This window comes from Amblyomma mixtum, chromosome 9 (assembly GCF_055824585.1).
Source record: "Amblyomma mixtum isolate Tamu chromosome 9, ASM5582458v1, whole genome shotgun sequence".
Lineage (NCBI taxonomy): Eukaryota > Metazoa > Arthropoda > Arachnida > Ixodida > Ixodidae > Amblyomma > Amblyomma mixtum.
The window spans coordinates 14283521-14299034 of NC_143020.1; the positions used below are offsets into that span (position 1 = coordinate 14283521).

General features: G+C 46.3%; 1 protein-coding gene across 1 annotated transcript in view; it reads left to right on the top strand.

Moving 5' to 3' along the window:
- The first annotated feature begins 4532 nt into the window (after nt 1–4532).
- The window catches only part of LOC149328367 (uncharacterized), a 110348-nt gene continuing 99366 nt past the window's right edge, over nt 4533–15514 (top strand). The window contains exons 1-3 of the mRNA XM_089558974.1: nt 4533–4599; nt 7094–7231; nt 13691–13810. Of these exons, the coding sequence (XP_089415100.1) occupies nt 4533–4599; nt 7094–7231; nt 13691–13810 (325 nt within the window). The remainder of the gene's footprint in view (nt 4600–7093; nt 7232–13690; nt 13811–15514) is intronic.

A 15514-nucleotide genomic window follows, 5' to 3' on the forward strand; every position in this document is an offset into this window, starting at 1 on the left:
TTTCAAATCCATCAGGTGTTTGTAAAAAAAAAAATAAAGTCGGATACTTTTCTAACAGACCTCGTATTTCTAAAGTAACAACCAAAATGGTGTCCAGCTGGAAACGAACTGCAGCCTATACCTCCCAAAGATTTCAGATGATGTTCGGGGCCCTTCTCAGGTTCTACTAAGATGATAGCAGCCACAAAGGTATTACTGTAATGAACTTCTTACGTTCTCTTTTCTGAGTCTGAATAATTGTTTAAAAGCTTTTGCGGTATTTTTGTTTCTTTCTTACTGCACATTTCCCATGTTTAAGCCATAATCGGCAATAAACAACCTGTGAAACAAAATTCTCAGCATTCTCTGCAAGAATGCAGCTGGCAGGGCGACCTTCTGTAAAGTAAGAAAAAATAAAAGGGACACTGTCGAATCTTTCACATGCACTGTACTTTTCATGTGTGTAAAATCCAAATTCGAATTCTTTTTTTTTTCAGGAGAGATGCATTCCTTAACCTGCATTGTCATGACGATCTTGTTAGTTTTCTGTGCTTTCCTTGTAGCAAGAGGAGCGGATGCGGGCAATTCAGGTGAGCTTTTGCAGGGCGAAATTATATTCGGCAGAGTTTTTAGTGTAGAGAACTCCGTGCACGCATAAGCTTTGTGCCACCTGTCGCGTATAAGATGTTGGGATGAATAACTTTTTATATTTTCAGCGCCTATTTTACTGAAAAATGATGTGAGTAGAGACACCCGTACAATTTTAAACCAAGGAAGTGCGCGCAGAAGTAGAAGTGCTGGATCTCATAAATTTTAGCTGTGTTGATAAACTTCTTACAACACTGGCTCTGCATTGTCTGCTGTGTTTATTCCAGTGTGAAAAGAGTTTGCTTTACTGAGCGTACGGGTTTGATGACAGATAATCAAAATGACAGAATAATGACCGAATAACGACAGAATAATGACAGAATAAAGAAAAAGCTATCTAGCCGGCCCAGTAGGCAACCACTAGAGAAGAAACTCTGGGTGGGACAAAGGGTAGTATTGTTAATGCATTTTAGGTCTCTGAGCTAAGTTTCACGAACAAATAATGCGGCAAAGACGGAAGTAGGGAACGAGCTCGAAGAAAAGTTTCCAACTCACTAATATGAACGGTCGTCAACAGTACAAAGGATGTCTTCCTTGATCTGCGCCCGTTAGTTCCAGTTCACCGGCTCATCGCGTTACTGGGAGTTATTTGTGAAATAACCTGTTCTAAACATGCTTGGTCATGTCTCATCGTTGAACTCTTTCGTGAAACTTTCCGCAAAGAAACAAAGAAGCAGTGTCTATGAAACAGTGCCATGGCCACAGAGAAAGACCGAGGTCAATTTATCATATGAAAAATTGTGATTGCTTCTGAGTGATTAATTCTGGTTTCTGTACCCCTCTACTTTATGGATACTTTTGTCCTTTGTAGAGTACAAATAAATATTTCGTAGACTATTCTCGTGGCAGAAAACAGTGATGATAGCAGAAGCTTCAGTGTGCTCTCCAAACTGTTGCCTCAAGAGTGTCAGTGGCCAGCATGCAAGTAAGCGCACTATATTAAGCTTACGACTTTCTACAATGGCTAAGTAAGTTTACTCTCAGAGAGGCTGTCGAGCGGATGGCACACGTTGCGAGCTGCCACGACATTTTGTGTCGCGCGCATTCCAGGGTCGGTCAAACTGTGCAGGATGTCAAAGATCTGCTTTCGGAAAGTGGTACAAGTGGTCTGGCACAACCAGTAGAGCATTCACATATAAGATTGGTGCCGTGCATGTGGACTTCGCCGAGTTATAGGGACGTGGTACACGCGCGCAATCACGTCAAATCCGAGTCAGTAAATTGGGCAGCAGCAAAGTCATGAAAACGAGTATGGTGATGCACGGTGACGGTACCCACAAAGCTGAAGTGTCAGCAGGAGTATTGGTGATGCCGCTGACGTGCCGAATGTAGGTAGTAGATGTCGATACATAGGAAAGCTAACGAACTTCCCGCGCGCTGTAAGGGCTTTCGAAATGGTCGAGAGGATGAGCCAAGAGTAGACCTTGGTAAAGGTGGTGAAGGCAGGACCTCCAAGAAGGTGTCAGAAGTGGCGAACATCAAGGTACATGGCGAGCACTCCCTCCTTCACACGCTCTGCAGCATCTTAGTGGGAGTCATACGCTCCGAGAAGAGTTCGAGACGCCTCAATGAGCCATCAGTTATGAGTCATCATACAGCAGTAATGGAAGCATTCGTAATGAGTGGAAGAGGACTTCCCGGCTCATAGTGAGCGAGCACGGTTACGTCAGCCAAGGCTTGCTTTTCGGCGAGAAATGCCATGTGGGCTTCATTGTTCCTGTGTAGACGATGTCTTAAGTTTCGCTGTGAGCAAACGTTCAAGGGGCTTGTCCAAAGGGATATAGCTCCAAATGAAACGGCGGCAGTAGTTCTCCACACCTAGGATAGGGCGTAGGGAAGTAACGGAGGTAGGTTATGGAAAATATGCAATCGCTTGTACTTTGGCTTTGAGGAGCCAAATGCCACTTATGTCGGCGTGATGTCCACAGAAGTAAAGGGAAAAGACACAGGATGCACTCTTACCACTGTTCTTGACAATGCAGTGGTCACAGGGTCGGTGAAATACCTAGCGAAGATGGTGCAAGTGCCCATCCATGAAATGGCTAGCCACAAAATGGTCGTCCGCGTAAGCGAAAATGCAGGGCAGCACCGCGATGGACGTTGTCTGGGAAACGTTGACGAGTCTATAGAGCGTTCCGAAGTCCGAATGGCAACCGCACGCATTCAAACTGTCCAAAAGGTGTTGTGATGGCTGTTTTTGGAATATCTGTCTAGTCCTTTAGAATTTGATGGTAGGCGCGGAGAAGACCAACACTCGAGAAAATGCTCTTGCCATAAATAGCTGCGGTGAGGTCATGAAATATCTGGCAGTGGGAAAAGGTAACTGACGTATGGGCGTTGAGAGTGCGGTAGTCGCCCCATAGCCACCAGCTGCTTGCCGTTCTGTGGACTATGTGAAATGGAGTGGCACAACTGTTATAAGACGGTATAATAATCCCAAGCTCGAGCAGGTGCTCACGTTCGGCACGGGCGATCTTGAGCTTGGCCGGTGCAGGGTGATGTGGGCGGAAAAAAAAAGGCGGGCCGGTGGTGACCAGATAGTGACGCACCTCATGCTGAAAAGGTAGGTTCCAATCTTTTGGGGCCGTGACAGAAGGGTACTTGCGGAGAAAAGGGGCGAACGCAGGATCGGTAAACGCGGCAATGGAAGGAGCCGCATCACTAGTGGCCTGAGCAGCAAGACGCTGGAAAGAGACTTGGTTTACTAAGCCCAGAAAACGACTATGCTTGGCGTCGATAAGGCCATGTTTTAGGAGGAAGTTGGCTCCAATAATAACGTGTGGACTTAGGAAACCACGAAAATGCGTCGAAAAACTCGACCGAGACCCAACTTCAGTTTCAGACAGCACTGATTCTAGCCAGAATTGCGTGTGCCTGTCACGGCGATCAGGTAGGTCAGCTGTCTCGAAGTAAGATCGTAGTGCACAGCAGATGGTACACTGACTTGGGCACCGGTATCGTTCAGGTTTGTGGTACCAGTGGCGTTTCCCTCACATAGAATAGGTGACCGGGCTCGTGGCCTTGGCCACTGGTCGCCTCTAGCAGTCGGCTTTCCGGTTTCCTTCCCAAGAGCGCTGGTCTAGATGGTGAATTCGGACAGCGCTTCTGAGAACCGGGACGGGATAAAGCACGCTGTCTTTGGAGCAGAGGTGACGTACTGCTGGCGCGAGGCATTGTGGCAGCTATGAGCTGACCTGTACGAGGGTAGAGCCGATCGATAGATGCAGACTCAGCCGTCTACTCCGAATGAGAAGTGATGAGTGCTTGGGGCGCAGAGACGGTAGTGCGGAGAGAAGTTGCCGATTTGCAGGGTCTTATCGGCTAGGTAGGGGAGTTTGGAGAGATCCGTGATCCCGTCATAGGCCAGAATCGTCTGGATGTTCGCCCGAAACCGCTGCATGAACAGCTCACGTAGGAGAGTGTCGACCGCTGTTGGAGCTCGTGCGCCGAGAAGCTGCACCATAAGACGGAGGAGTTTTGACTGGGGCGATGGGCTCCAAGCTCCTAAGCGGACAGAAATTGTTGAATGCGCATTCGCTCTGACCAAATGTTTAGGGGAATCCCCCAAGGTGGAGTAGATTTGTAATAAGGGAGTAATTACTAATTGATGTCCACCCGAGCGCAGCCATACGGCTACAAAGGAAAGCTATACAGTTTTCTCAGAAACTTCGTAGTTAAAGAAAAATTCGTCCTGGTCCGGGGTTCAAACCCGAGACCACCGCTTCACCGGAGCAGTCGCTCTACCAGTAGAGCTAACCGGGACGGCAAGTTTATGGTAGGGCGAGAGCGAATTGATCAGTAACTCGAAGTGGGAACAGTGTTGACCAAATGGGAACAGTTTTGACGCTGCAGTACGCACGAGGAGAGCCTTTTGAGCGTAGGGATCCACAAGGTTCAAGCTGAACATGACCAGGATATCGGCAACCTCTCCAGCTGCGATCGGATGTAGAGAGCAGACGACGAGGGAATACCGTGAGTCGTGATGCGGGCTATGTTGAAGTGTTCCCAGACCTAGCGAAACCAATGGGTTGGGTTGCATTCCCAGAAGAGCGGCACGCGGAGAGCAACAGTTGAGAAGGGTTCCGGGGCCTGCGGTGCAGTAGTCGGAACCGAGCTACGTTTGGCTCCATGGCTCTACCTTGTCTCAGCAAGGGCGACGTCCGGGTAACCAGCTGTAAAGCGCATGCGGAAACAGGACCTGAACCAGTCGCCTGCTGCTCCCCAGAACAGCTTTTTTATTTCAATCTTCGAGTGCGGATCCAGAGGCCAAGCGTTTTTTTAGCGTAGCTCATGTCGCCTCGTTTTGTTGCGCGCTCTCGTCGTCCAGACATGACGCTGATGCAAGACCATCTTATCCAGATTTGCTGCAGTGGTAATAATAATTCGTGCTGCATTGAAAATCCCGCGTAGAGGTGCTACTCATCCACAACACATCACTAATCAGACGAGGATGGCAGCAGTCGCGAAAAGTTTTGCGCCAGATAAAGCCGTAATGTTTGCTCTGTGCAGCAGATTCAAGCAAAAACTCTGCCGTCACATTGACGCAAGCAAGCTGGAAAAAAGTACTTAATGATCATAATTAAATAGATTACGGCCTTCGCACGCATGCAGACGGTCACCCGCATGCAAAAGAGATGTCATGGATTGACCAATTCAATTGGCGATGATATGCGAGCACGTATTGGTTGTGAATAAACATGCTGTATTTCAGGTGGACGGTAATTAGCCCAGTGTGAAAACTTTTCTAATCAAATCGCGAATTGCCTGCTGCTTGGAATTCATTAAAACTGCTTTTTCAGCGAGTGGGTGCATATCGGTCTTGTAAAAAGAGCAACCACGCACGCACGCACGCACGCACACACACACACACACACACACACACACACACACACACACACGCACGCACGCACGCACGCACACACACACACACACACGTGTGTGTGTGTGTGTGTTTCATGACATTTTTAACAAGGTTGCTTGGAATTGAATAATTTGTGTTAGCTAACGACCATACTTCTCAGATGACTATATCACTTGGGACTCCGATGCATTAGCAGTGCTGATTTTTGGCAGGCATTTACGCTGTCATTTCCGTGAAGTCAGTACCAGCAGGTGTAAATGTTTAGGATTGGAAAGGGACCAACCACTTGTCGGAAATCTCACAATTTTCACCCATCTGATAGGCTCTGCAAAGTGCGACCAGTTGTTTGAGTCCAGTTCTTTTATTGATAATGCGTAACACTCCTCTCATATATAAAGGCCTTGCGTACAAACCCCTCCATCAACTTGCAATCGATGGCAGTAATTTTATTATTATTGTAATTTTATTCCAGTTAAACAGTAGTGCTTTTATTGCGTCTGCCAATATACCTCTTTTTGAGCAACAATAACAGCTTGAGATTTTAGTTATGATCCACTTCGTTTCATTTGCTTTAGATCAGTGTGAATGTGATTTTTTTGTCTGTTTGAAAAAAAAAACAGTCATTATTAGAAAATTTAGAAGTGATAATTTGTTCAGGGAATGGAATTTTTGTATGTTCTTTATCGTGTCACAAGTATTCATTGACGATAAAAAGTAGGCGTTTGTTCACTGCGCAATAGTTCTCTGCCTAAAACTTAACGCGAAGGAATTATTGGATACCGCGAAAACTCTTGGAAAGTATTTGGACAGCCTTCCGCAGAAAGAGCGTTAGTTCTGCTTCTTCTCTGTCGATATAAAATGAATAGTTTATTATTTCACCGTAGTCGATGTCACTAGAACGTTGAGGTTGTGCGCATAATGAACAGATAAAATTTTACCTTTTTGAACGATGTTGATTAGAATGCCTAAATGGAGCGCACATGAGGGAAGCTGAAGTTATTTTCATTCCAGGGATGCCCTTATAATATGAAGCATGTCCAACACTTGCTTTGTATATGGTAAAAAAAGAAGAATATTTGGCTTGATTGCTACACATTCGACACCACCTTTGATCTCGCCGGAACGGAGCATATTAGGTTTGGTGCTGGCGCCTCTTTATTCAAAGCGAAGATGCTTAGCAAGTTAACATCTGTTACAATGGCTTTCTTATGTATAAGAGCCTAATGTGAAGTGTGCGCATCTTAAACACTATTTTCCAACGGGATGCTCATCGCTAACGTACACAGTTCACTGGAGGGTGACTTTGGTTTCGGGCTGGCGGTACTGAGGCATATCGGTTTTGTCTAGGGCCACCAAAACCTAACTGGAGGCTTTCGTTTGAGGGCTTCGCCAGTAAATGCGCATAGAGTGTTTTGTTGTCTGACAAACTCACGCCGTTTCTGACTATGTCTCGGTGTTAAAATGCAGCATGAGAGCATTACACCATAAGAGAGGTGTTACGCTGTTGGTCTGTGAATATTTTTCAGGGTTTTTCTTGGCAACTGTCATGTGCTAAGATGTGTGAGTTCCAGATAACTAATAAAAGTCTGTTTTTTGTTCACCCAGAAGCAGAACAACCCGGTCCTGATAGCAGTACAAGAGAATGCGATAACTTCTACAAACATGTATGCCATGGCCGCAGTAAGAGCTTTCCTGGAACTACACCAAGAGCTCTGAAAACGGAGCTGTATAAAAAAGTGAAGGGTAAGTGAAACGGTAAACGTTTGTGTGCTTATTAGCCATGGAAGCATACAAAGACCAGGGAAATATATAATTCCTATTACAATTTTGCCTTGACACTATAATAGTTATTTACACATTACGTGACAGTTGCATAGGTGTAAAACTAAAACTCCATTGACAGGCGGACCATTTGGCTGCTTGAAGTAAACGCGGAAGATGACGGACGCTGCGTGGATATCTGAGATTGAGCATTGGATGATTTTATAGACGCTATTAGTGCTTTTTTAAAAATTGTGCGCTGGGGGGTGCCACGGGGCGCTACATTGTTTTGCATTTTTTATTGATTTATTTCTGCCTTAAAAGCGCCGACTTGAAATTTGGCTTTTTTAGAAGCATATTAATATATCCTTTACGCTATTCCGGATTCAGATAGTAAACTTCGCCAGCGGCGTCCGCCTTCTGCCACGCATCACCTCCCGTTGATATAAAGACGCCCAGGCGCACATTACGCATGGTAGCGGTCAAGGCTCTAAAGCAAAGCTTTACTTATCTCATAATTAAGAGCTATATTTTTCGATTTCCAAGGAAATGCTCGAAGATGGGAGATATATGAAAGGAAAAAGGCTGCAAATATTATTGTAACGTACTTGCTGACTCAGGGTGATTTAAAAACAGGAAGGAATAGCGGTAAGACGAGGCAAGCTGAGGGAGAAATGTCGACCGATACCCGGCAGCGCAAGCGCTACCTCGTCGTCGCCAGCTATTCGCTACCTGGCAATGCTAGGGGGTGTTATGAAAAAGAGCAGCATTGTCGTGATTCGATAACATCGCAGTTCATGTAAAGGAAAAGGAAAAATAAACGAAAAACGACCAAAGCGTCGCAGCACATGCGCGTGACGACTTCAACATGTTTGCCGTTATCTGTTTACTACACCTTAAACCGCACAACGTGCACATTGTAAGAGCTAGACTGCCGGCGTCTCGATTGCACGGCACCGTCCGGAAGCACTTCATAGTTAACGTCATTAACACGCCATAGCACTTTGTAAGTCCAAAATATCGGCAGAGTAGTTTCCCACAGAACCTTTGGCGACGGACAGGAGTTCACACCCAGACATGGTCATTGGGTTTATAGTCAACCTTTCGATGGTGCAGTTGGTAGCTGTGCAAATTCGTGCTCTGCTGTTGCCCGATGTGCACTCGGCCAGCTGACGGGTTTCTCTAGCACGTTGGACAAATTATTGAGCGTCTGGCGCGAGCTGGTCCTCATCTGTACACGGGAGCATGACATAAAGCATGCTCTGGAATTCACGTTCGTACAGAAGGCCAAACGGCGTGAGGCGCGTGGTTTCCAGTTGTAGGCAAAGGTGACATACGGCTGGACCTCATTCCAAATTATCGGCTGGATGTTTGCATACATTGACAGCTTCTCCAAAAGGCTCATGTTGAATAACTCGGTCAAACCATTGCTGTGCCGATGTAGGCTGTGGCCTTGCTGTGGGTTGTGCAGCCGAAGAGAAAGAGAAACCCTTTAATGAAAAAAAAAAACAGAATTCAGCAGGCGTTTGAAATTCGCTCGCCTGCTTCTCTGGGTGTGGAAGAGAATTTAGGAGGCAATGACGGAAGGCGAGCAGTGCGGAAAAGGTTAAATAAAACAAAAAGAGAAGATAAATCATCCAATACATGCGTACTAAGGTACATCGGCTAGTAACGACGTAACATGAAATAATGAAGGGCATAGTCCAATAAATGGGATTACAAACAAAATTCACTGCGTGGAAAGCACATGAAGGTAAACCGAAAGGTTAAATTAGAGTGGTCGCGATGGTGAAAATTGTGTTTCAGTGGCTGCGCTGCAGACGCCGTGTTGTAAAGAGGATGTTGGCATGGAAAACTGCGCGATTTCGAGGGCTGTCCCACGAGACATTGCCTTGGTCTCAGCGTAGCGAGTGAAACAGTTTGCAGCAACTATTCTCCTGTCGTTGCCGCCCGGCGACGAAGGAAAAGGCCCTAGGAGGTCCTTTCCCATTTGGTCAAACGAGCACGAAGGCTTACCTTGCCGTCTTAACCCTACCGTCTTAAGTAAGGGCCTGTTCCGGCACTGGTGATCTCGGCAGCTTTTAGCGCAGCGTTAGACAGTGGCAGAGAGTGGCAGAGAGTCAAGGCCAGTAGTATATGTTCCGCAGCTCTGGCGAGCGTCCGTGAGAAACCTATGTGGCCAGATATGGGCCCCTCACTGCATGCGAAGAGAGTGTCAGCTCGGAGATTTTCTGGAATTACTAGAAGGCAAACTCTATCGTGTCCCCTCAAATTCTTGTACAAGAGACCTTGCCGCCCAGTCGTCGAGGGAATCGTCGAGGTAATCGTTGCCTTCAAGGTTGTCACTGAAAGGGCGAATGTCCGCATCCGTCCGTTGCCGGGTCATTAGGCGTGAAGCGGTGAGGGGCCATTAGAGAGCGCCATGGCGACAGCCGCTCTTACTCCTCTGCAAATCACCGGTGCTATGCCAGGCCACTACAGCTTGTAGGTTCCGCTGGTTCTCAGGACGTTTCATGGGACATTTTCGAGAATGTAGAGGACTGGCTCCTTCTCTTTTAACGAGTAGCTGCGTTTAACCAATGGGGCTACTCAACCAAGCTCCGCAACGTTTCCTTCAGCCTCGGGAATGGCGCTCACACCTGATCTGAAAACCGAGAGGACATTTTAACCTCGTGGCGAAAGTTCCGTCGTGGGCTGCTGGAGGCCTACAACAGCACGGATCGTAGCGAACTTGCTGAGCATTGTACTCCAATCCCGCATTCTCCGGCCGAAAGACAGCGTCCAGATTTACGTCGAGGACATAGCGCGCGTCTTCAGGAGAGCTGGTCCGACCATGCCTAAAGAAAAGAAACTCCTGCAGTTGATGCGTGGCGACAAAGAACGGAACTTCGCCGGCCTCGTGTGCACCGCACCATTGACCGTCGCTGCATTCCTTGCGGAGGCCACAAAGATGGAAAAGATCCGTCAAAAGCGTTCTGCGATTCACAAACCGGCCCATGCATGCTGCTACCGTCACCGAATCGTTTGCTGGCGTGCGTGAAGAGTTTCTCAAAGTTTGCAGCCTGGGTTCAATTTCCGCTCTTGTTCGCAAGAAAGTGCAACAGGCGTTGCGGGGCCTTATTGTCGAAACACTGCCTCTACCGGGAGACTACCATCGCCACAACTATAGCGAAGTTGCGATGCGCCAAGCTCCCACTAAGCCACTACCGTTTCACGCAACGCCTCCTGTACCGCTGCCCTCAATGCCCCCAGTGCAGAATTTCTGCGACCGCCGAGAGCCCCTGGGTATGGCCGACGTCTAGCGCACACCTTCCAACCGGCCACTTGCAGCAACTGCCGCTGGATTTAAAGTTGCGCTTCGTTTCCTCCTTAAAGATTGGTCACACGCCCATCACGCAATAATCCATCACCACCTATGAGAACGCTCGCCCTATACGACACCAACCTTATCGTGTTTGTGCTAAAGAACGAGCAGTGATCCAAACGAAAGTTCAGAAGATGCATGGCGACGGAGTTGTCAACCTTCCCAAAGGCCGTGTTCTTCGCCTCTGTCTTCCTTGTTCTCCTTGTCAAGAAGACGACAATCTCCGGGTTTGTATGGACTGTTCGAAACTTAACAGTGTGTCCAAAAATATATCTACCCTTTTCAGTGCATTATCTACTCGCTGGACAGATTACGACGCGCTAAGTAGTTCTCAACCACTTTGTGGCTATTGGGAAGGAAAAAACCCCTTCCTACTGATCGGAGAGCTGTCCAAGGCTTTCTAGATCTCTCCGTGACATTGGTGCTTTAGTGCTCACTTATCCACGATTCCACAGACGTTGAAGCGCCTCACCAGGAATACCTCACCCTTCTTCTGAACCACCGAACAAGAGATAGCTTTTTCTATGCTTCAACAGCGCCTTCAAACATCTCCCGTTCTGGCGCGCGTCGACGAAGATGTCAATACCGATGCCCACAGCGACGCTTGCAACATCAGTCTTGGCGCTGTCTTTGTCCGACACCAAGAGGGCCTTGAGAGGGTTATCGCTATGCTAGCCGTACTTTCTCCCACGCCGAGAGCAATTGTTCCACGTCTGAAAAAGAATGCCTTGTGGCCATGTTCGCCACTATGAAATTTCGTCCTTTTCTATACGTATAGCCACCCATTCTAATTCCTAACCGATCATAAGTGTCTATGCTGGCTGGCAAATTTGCGTCTGGATGCCTGCACGACGGCGCTTACAGGTTCAGTATTCTGACAGCGCTATTGTCTACAAGTGGAGCCGCAAGCACGAACCCGCCGACGCGCTATTGCATGCACCAATCGATCCTGGCGCAGAACCCAATGACGACAGCGGTTTCTATGGTACCCAGCAGTTGCAACAAACTGTAACGCATACTTTTTGACGCAGCATGCTTCAATACCAGGCAGAAAGAGAGGCAAGGGAAGTAAAGCTGAGGCACCAATGGTGACCGATCCCCTACACCGCGTACACTACTTCGTTCTCGTCTGCTATGCGCCACCTAGCAATACTAGGTGACAATACACGCATTTGAAACAAATTGGTTTAGGTTTATGGGGTTTAACGTCCGACAACGGCTCAGGCTACGAGGGACGCCGTAATGGAGGGCTCCGATAACTTACTTCGACCGCCTGGGCTTCTTTAAAGCGGAATTACATCTCACAGTACATGAGCCTCCAGCATCATGTCTCTATCGAAATGAAACCGCAGCGCCTCATTCGGCCTCAGCAGGTGTGCACCATAACAACTGACTTACCACGGCGGCGGTAACAGAATTTGTAAATCGGCTAGATGGTTCATAGTACCAGGAAGTGGTAAAGCGCTTTCGAAAGTCAGACACAAATGGGAAGGACGTGCGTTATGTGATTACTTTCATTTGAATATATTTGGTGTCCAGGCCAGCAATACACAAGAAAGGAAGAAGACATGCGTGCTTGGAATCCTCGTAAACCGCGTCCATTCTCGCAGATGGTTCAAGATACCTCAATTCATTTCTAAAGTTAGTCATAGTCGTATGAGAGACACACTCAATTGCAATTTTTTTCACATGAGAAGCTTCGAACACGTCTCATGCCTTAGTTTAGCAGCTTTTGCCAAGAATGTTTATCTCGTGCAACCATAGCAGAAATCTTTTCCAATTGGAGAAATGCCCATATAAATGCGTCCATCTATAGTCCAATGTCCTATTTGGCCTTCGCGCAGGTCAATGGAATTTCATAAATGGTCAAGGTGCAAAAATCAGTTTTCTTGCACGCGTTGTTGCTCCCATAGCGGATGATGCGCGAGCGAAGTTCGGCCAGGTTTTAGTGAGCAAAAAACATGACAGGTGCACCAAGTCTGTTTGCACTTTGTTTACATTATGGCAGGTCTTGTAAACATGCGCTGCAGATTCAGGTTTAGCAGTAAGGTTTTTCGGCTCACATTGCTTGCCGACAAAGCCTTGTTTGGTTTTTTGAATAAGCCAGTTTTGCTGTCTTTAGCAGTGAAGTTAAAGCACTTTCGTGCACCGATGAACTGACGCTTCTCTGCTTTTATAAACCCAATATTTACAAAACTATATCTCCAATAGAAGAGTTTTGCATCCTCTCTGGCAAAAAGTTCTGGTCTGTGCTCTGGTTCCTTGAGCATAACACCATAATCTTATGCGGGAAGGAAACTGTCATGTGTGTCCCCTAAATATCTGGGCGTTCCACTCCAGAAACTCACGTCTGAAGCCCATTACCGGCGGGAGTGGGTACCGGTCGCTAAGCGTTAAGCTTAGACTTCTGAAACGTGTCGCCTTTTAATTTTTGGTTGAGCCTAGTCTTGTAATATACTTTTGTTAATAGAAATGCATTACGTACTGAAGGTCCTCCACTGCGCTATATTGTACATCCAGCGCTTCAGCGAACATCTGTGTCGTTTATAAGGGCTTCCAGTCTCCGGCCAATGTAGTGGAATAATTTTTTCAGACCTGTTTCAGCAGGTGAACTGCGTTTCGTGCTACTTCTATGTAAGGCAGTTGGCTGCTCATTTTTCTTTCCTATTAGAAGTATTCATTCATGATTAAAGGATTTTCGAGGGATATTTTAATGCCAAGCTTCCAATCTCGGCCCTATATTCACATTTTAATGAACGCCTTCCTTTCTGTGATTTATGCCCGAAGCTTATGCTTTGGTGCGCTTTTTGACTATTCGGCTATCTATATGTGCTAGAGTAATGATGGCTTTAATTGGCCTCCTTGACTTTATAACCAAGAAAAATATGCAAAAATGTGCTGACGGTGATCAGAGAGTGGTTGGATGAAAAGGGAAGAAACTCAGTACAAATTGTGGATTGCTCAAGAAGATCGTGAGTGCTAATGTTAAATCGCTGAAGGTGGCATCATTGAAAAGTGATATTAATCACGGATATGTTCTCTATAAACTTCTCATTACTGGAATACGTTGTGTGCAGGGATTCTGGAGCAGGACGCTTCGGGCGACGATCAAGGAGAAGACATTGAAAGCGGCGAAGGGGTAAACAAAGTGAATATCGGAAAAATGGCTCGCATCCTCTATAGCACTTGTGTGAAAGGTGAGAAAAAATGCTTTTCATCTCTATATTTAACTAAGAAAACCTGTTGTTCAAACCGAAAGAGAAAAAAATTCAGGGGGGCACTTTGGTGACCTAAAGTGCGGTGGGGCGAAAGCATTAAGCGCAGTGTTGCTGCTTGTGTCACTGATGTGTTGGTATGATGTTAAGCTAAGAGTTGAACGCGACACCGTCTTGCAACGATGCCAGGGAGTCCACAGAACGCCATCGCCCGTTCGGCTCTACGCCTTGCTCGACATTAAATTGCTTTTGGAGGAAAGGAAATGTATCTGTCTCGCATATCTCGGTGGACACCTGAGCCTCGGCGTAAGGGAAGGAAGGTAGATGGGTGTGACCAAAAACGTCATATTAGCTAGACGCGCCTTTGTTCATTCCAAACTATCGAGCTGGCATGGCCGACAGTGAAAACATTCTTTTTCAAATTGCACTCTAATACACTACCCGTTAAAACCTGGCTCCATGAAAAACGAATCTTTGTCCCATGGACAACAAATTGCCTGTTATGTAAGCAGCCGGAGACAATGGAACATGTTTTCCTAGACTGCTGGGACGCCATTTTTTTCTGGGATGTCCTGCAGAGAACCATCAAGAAAGAACTACCACTGCACCCTTATGGTATCATATTTCTACCAGTTCATCGCAAAGAGGTACCCTATGACTTTTTAATGCTTCTTGGCCTCCACAGCTTGTGGAAAAAGCGAATGCAAGTATGGCATGCGGATATAAACACTCGCAGTACACGTGACAACTTTGTTGGAAGTGCTGTTTATCTGCGGGAATGTTACCAGGCGCAGCGTGACCCACCCCAGTGGGTAACACTACTAGATGATCAAATGAAACTTAAGAAATTTTAACTTCACCCGTATCAGCTCAAGTGTAGCTGAAGTGTTCTTATTGTTTTCATGTCAATCTCGAAAATAAATAAATAAAAAGATGGCATGGCTGAGTGCTAAGCATGTTCGTCTCGCACTCCTGAGACCATGGTTCGATTCCCCCAATTCGACCAATTTTTAATGTGTTTTATTTATTTATTTTCTCTGTCTAGAAAGGGTAATTACGCTAATTGGTCTTTACCATTGTTTTAATGCCATCCATCATGTCCTGTAACTCACCTGTCAAGTGATGGAACTCACTAGAATGTTCAACACAATGGCTGTGAAACGTGTAACCATTAATGATGGTTGATAATTTAGCATGTCTTGCACATTTCGTGGTACTAGTTAATGTATGGTTAGTGACAGTTAACGGAACCTTAACTATTACACTGATTAATTAGTGTCAGTTAAGGGGTATGCGTAGTGCACAGTCCCACATGCCATTTCTTAACTACTGCTATTTACCAATTAGTTATTTAGTCTTTATGTACGATGATATAATCATGAAATCACTTTATATCACGTTCCGATGTGTTTCTATTGCACTTGACTAAGTATCGATTGGCTATTGGTTGTCATATGCCGAATTAGGCATGCATCCGAAGCGCGTACAAATTTGCTAACATGTCTTGGTCACGAGAGTATGAGGCATTAGAGGCTTTCGCCTTAATATTTTTAGCGTAAAATGTAATTCTGAGCTGTTTCCGACCGGAATGAAGCTCGGGAACCGAAGGTTCACAGTAGCGGATAGCGATATAATTCGCCAAGATTTGTTTATCATGGCTATTGTAAGCCGATGGGAGTCTCCCCT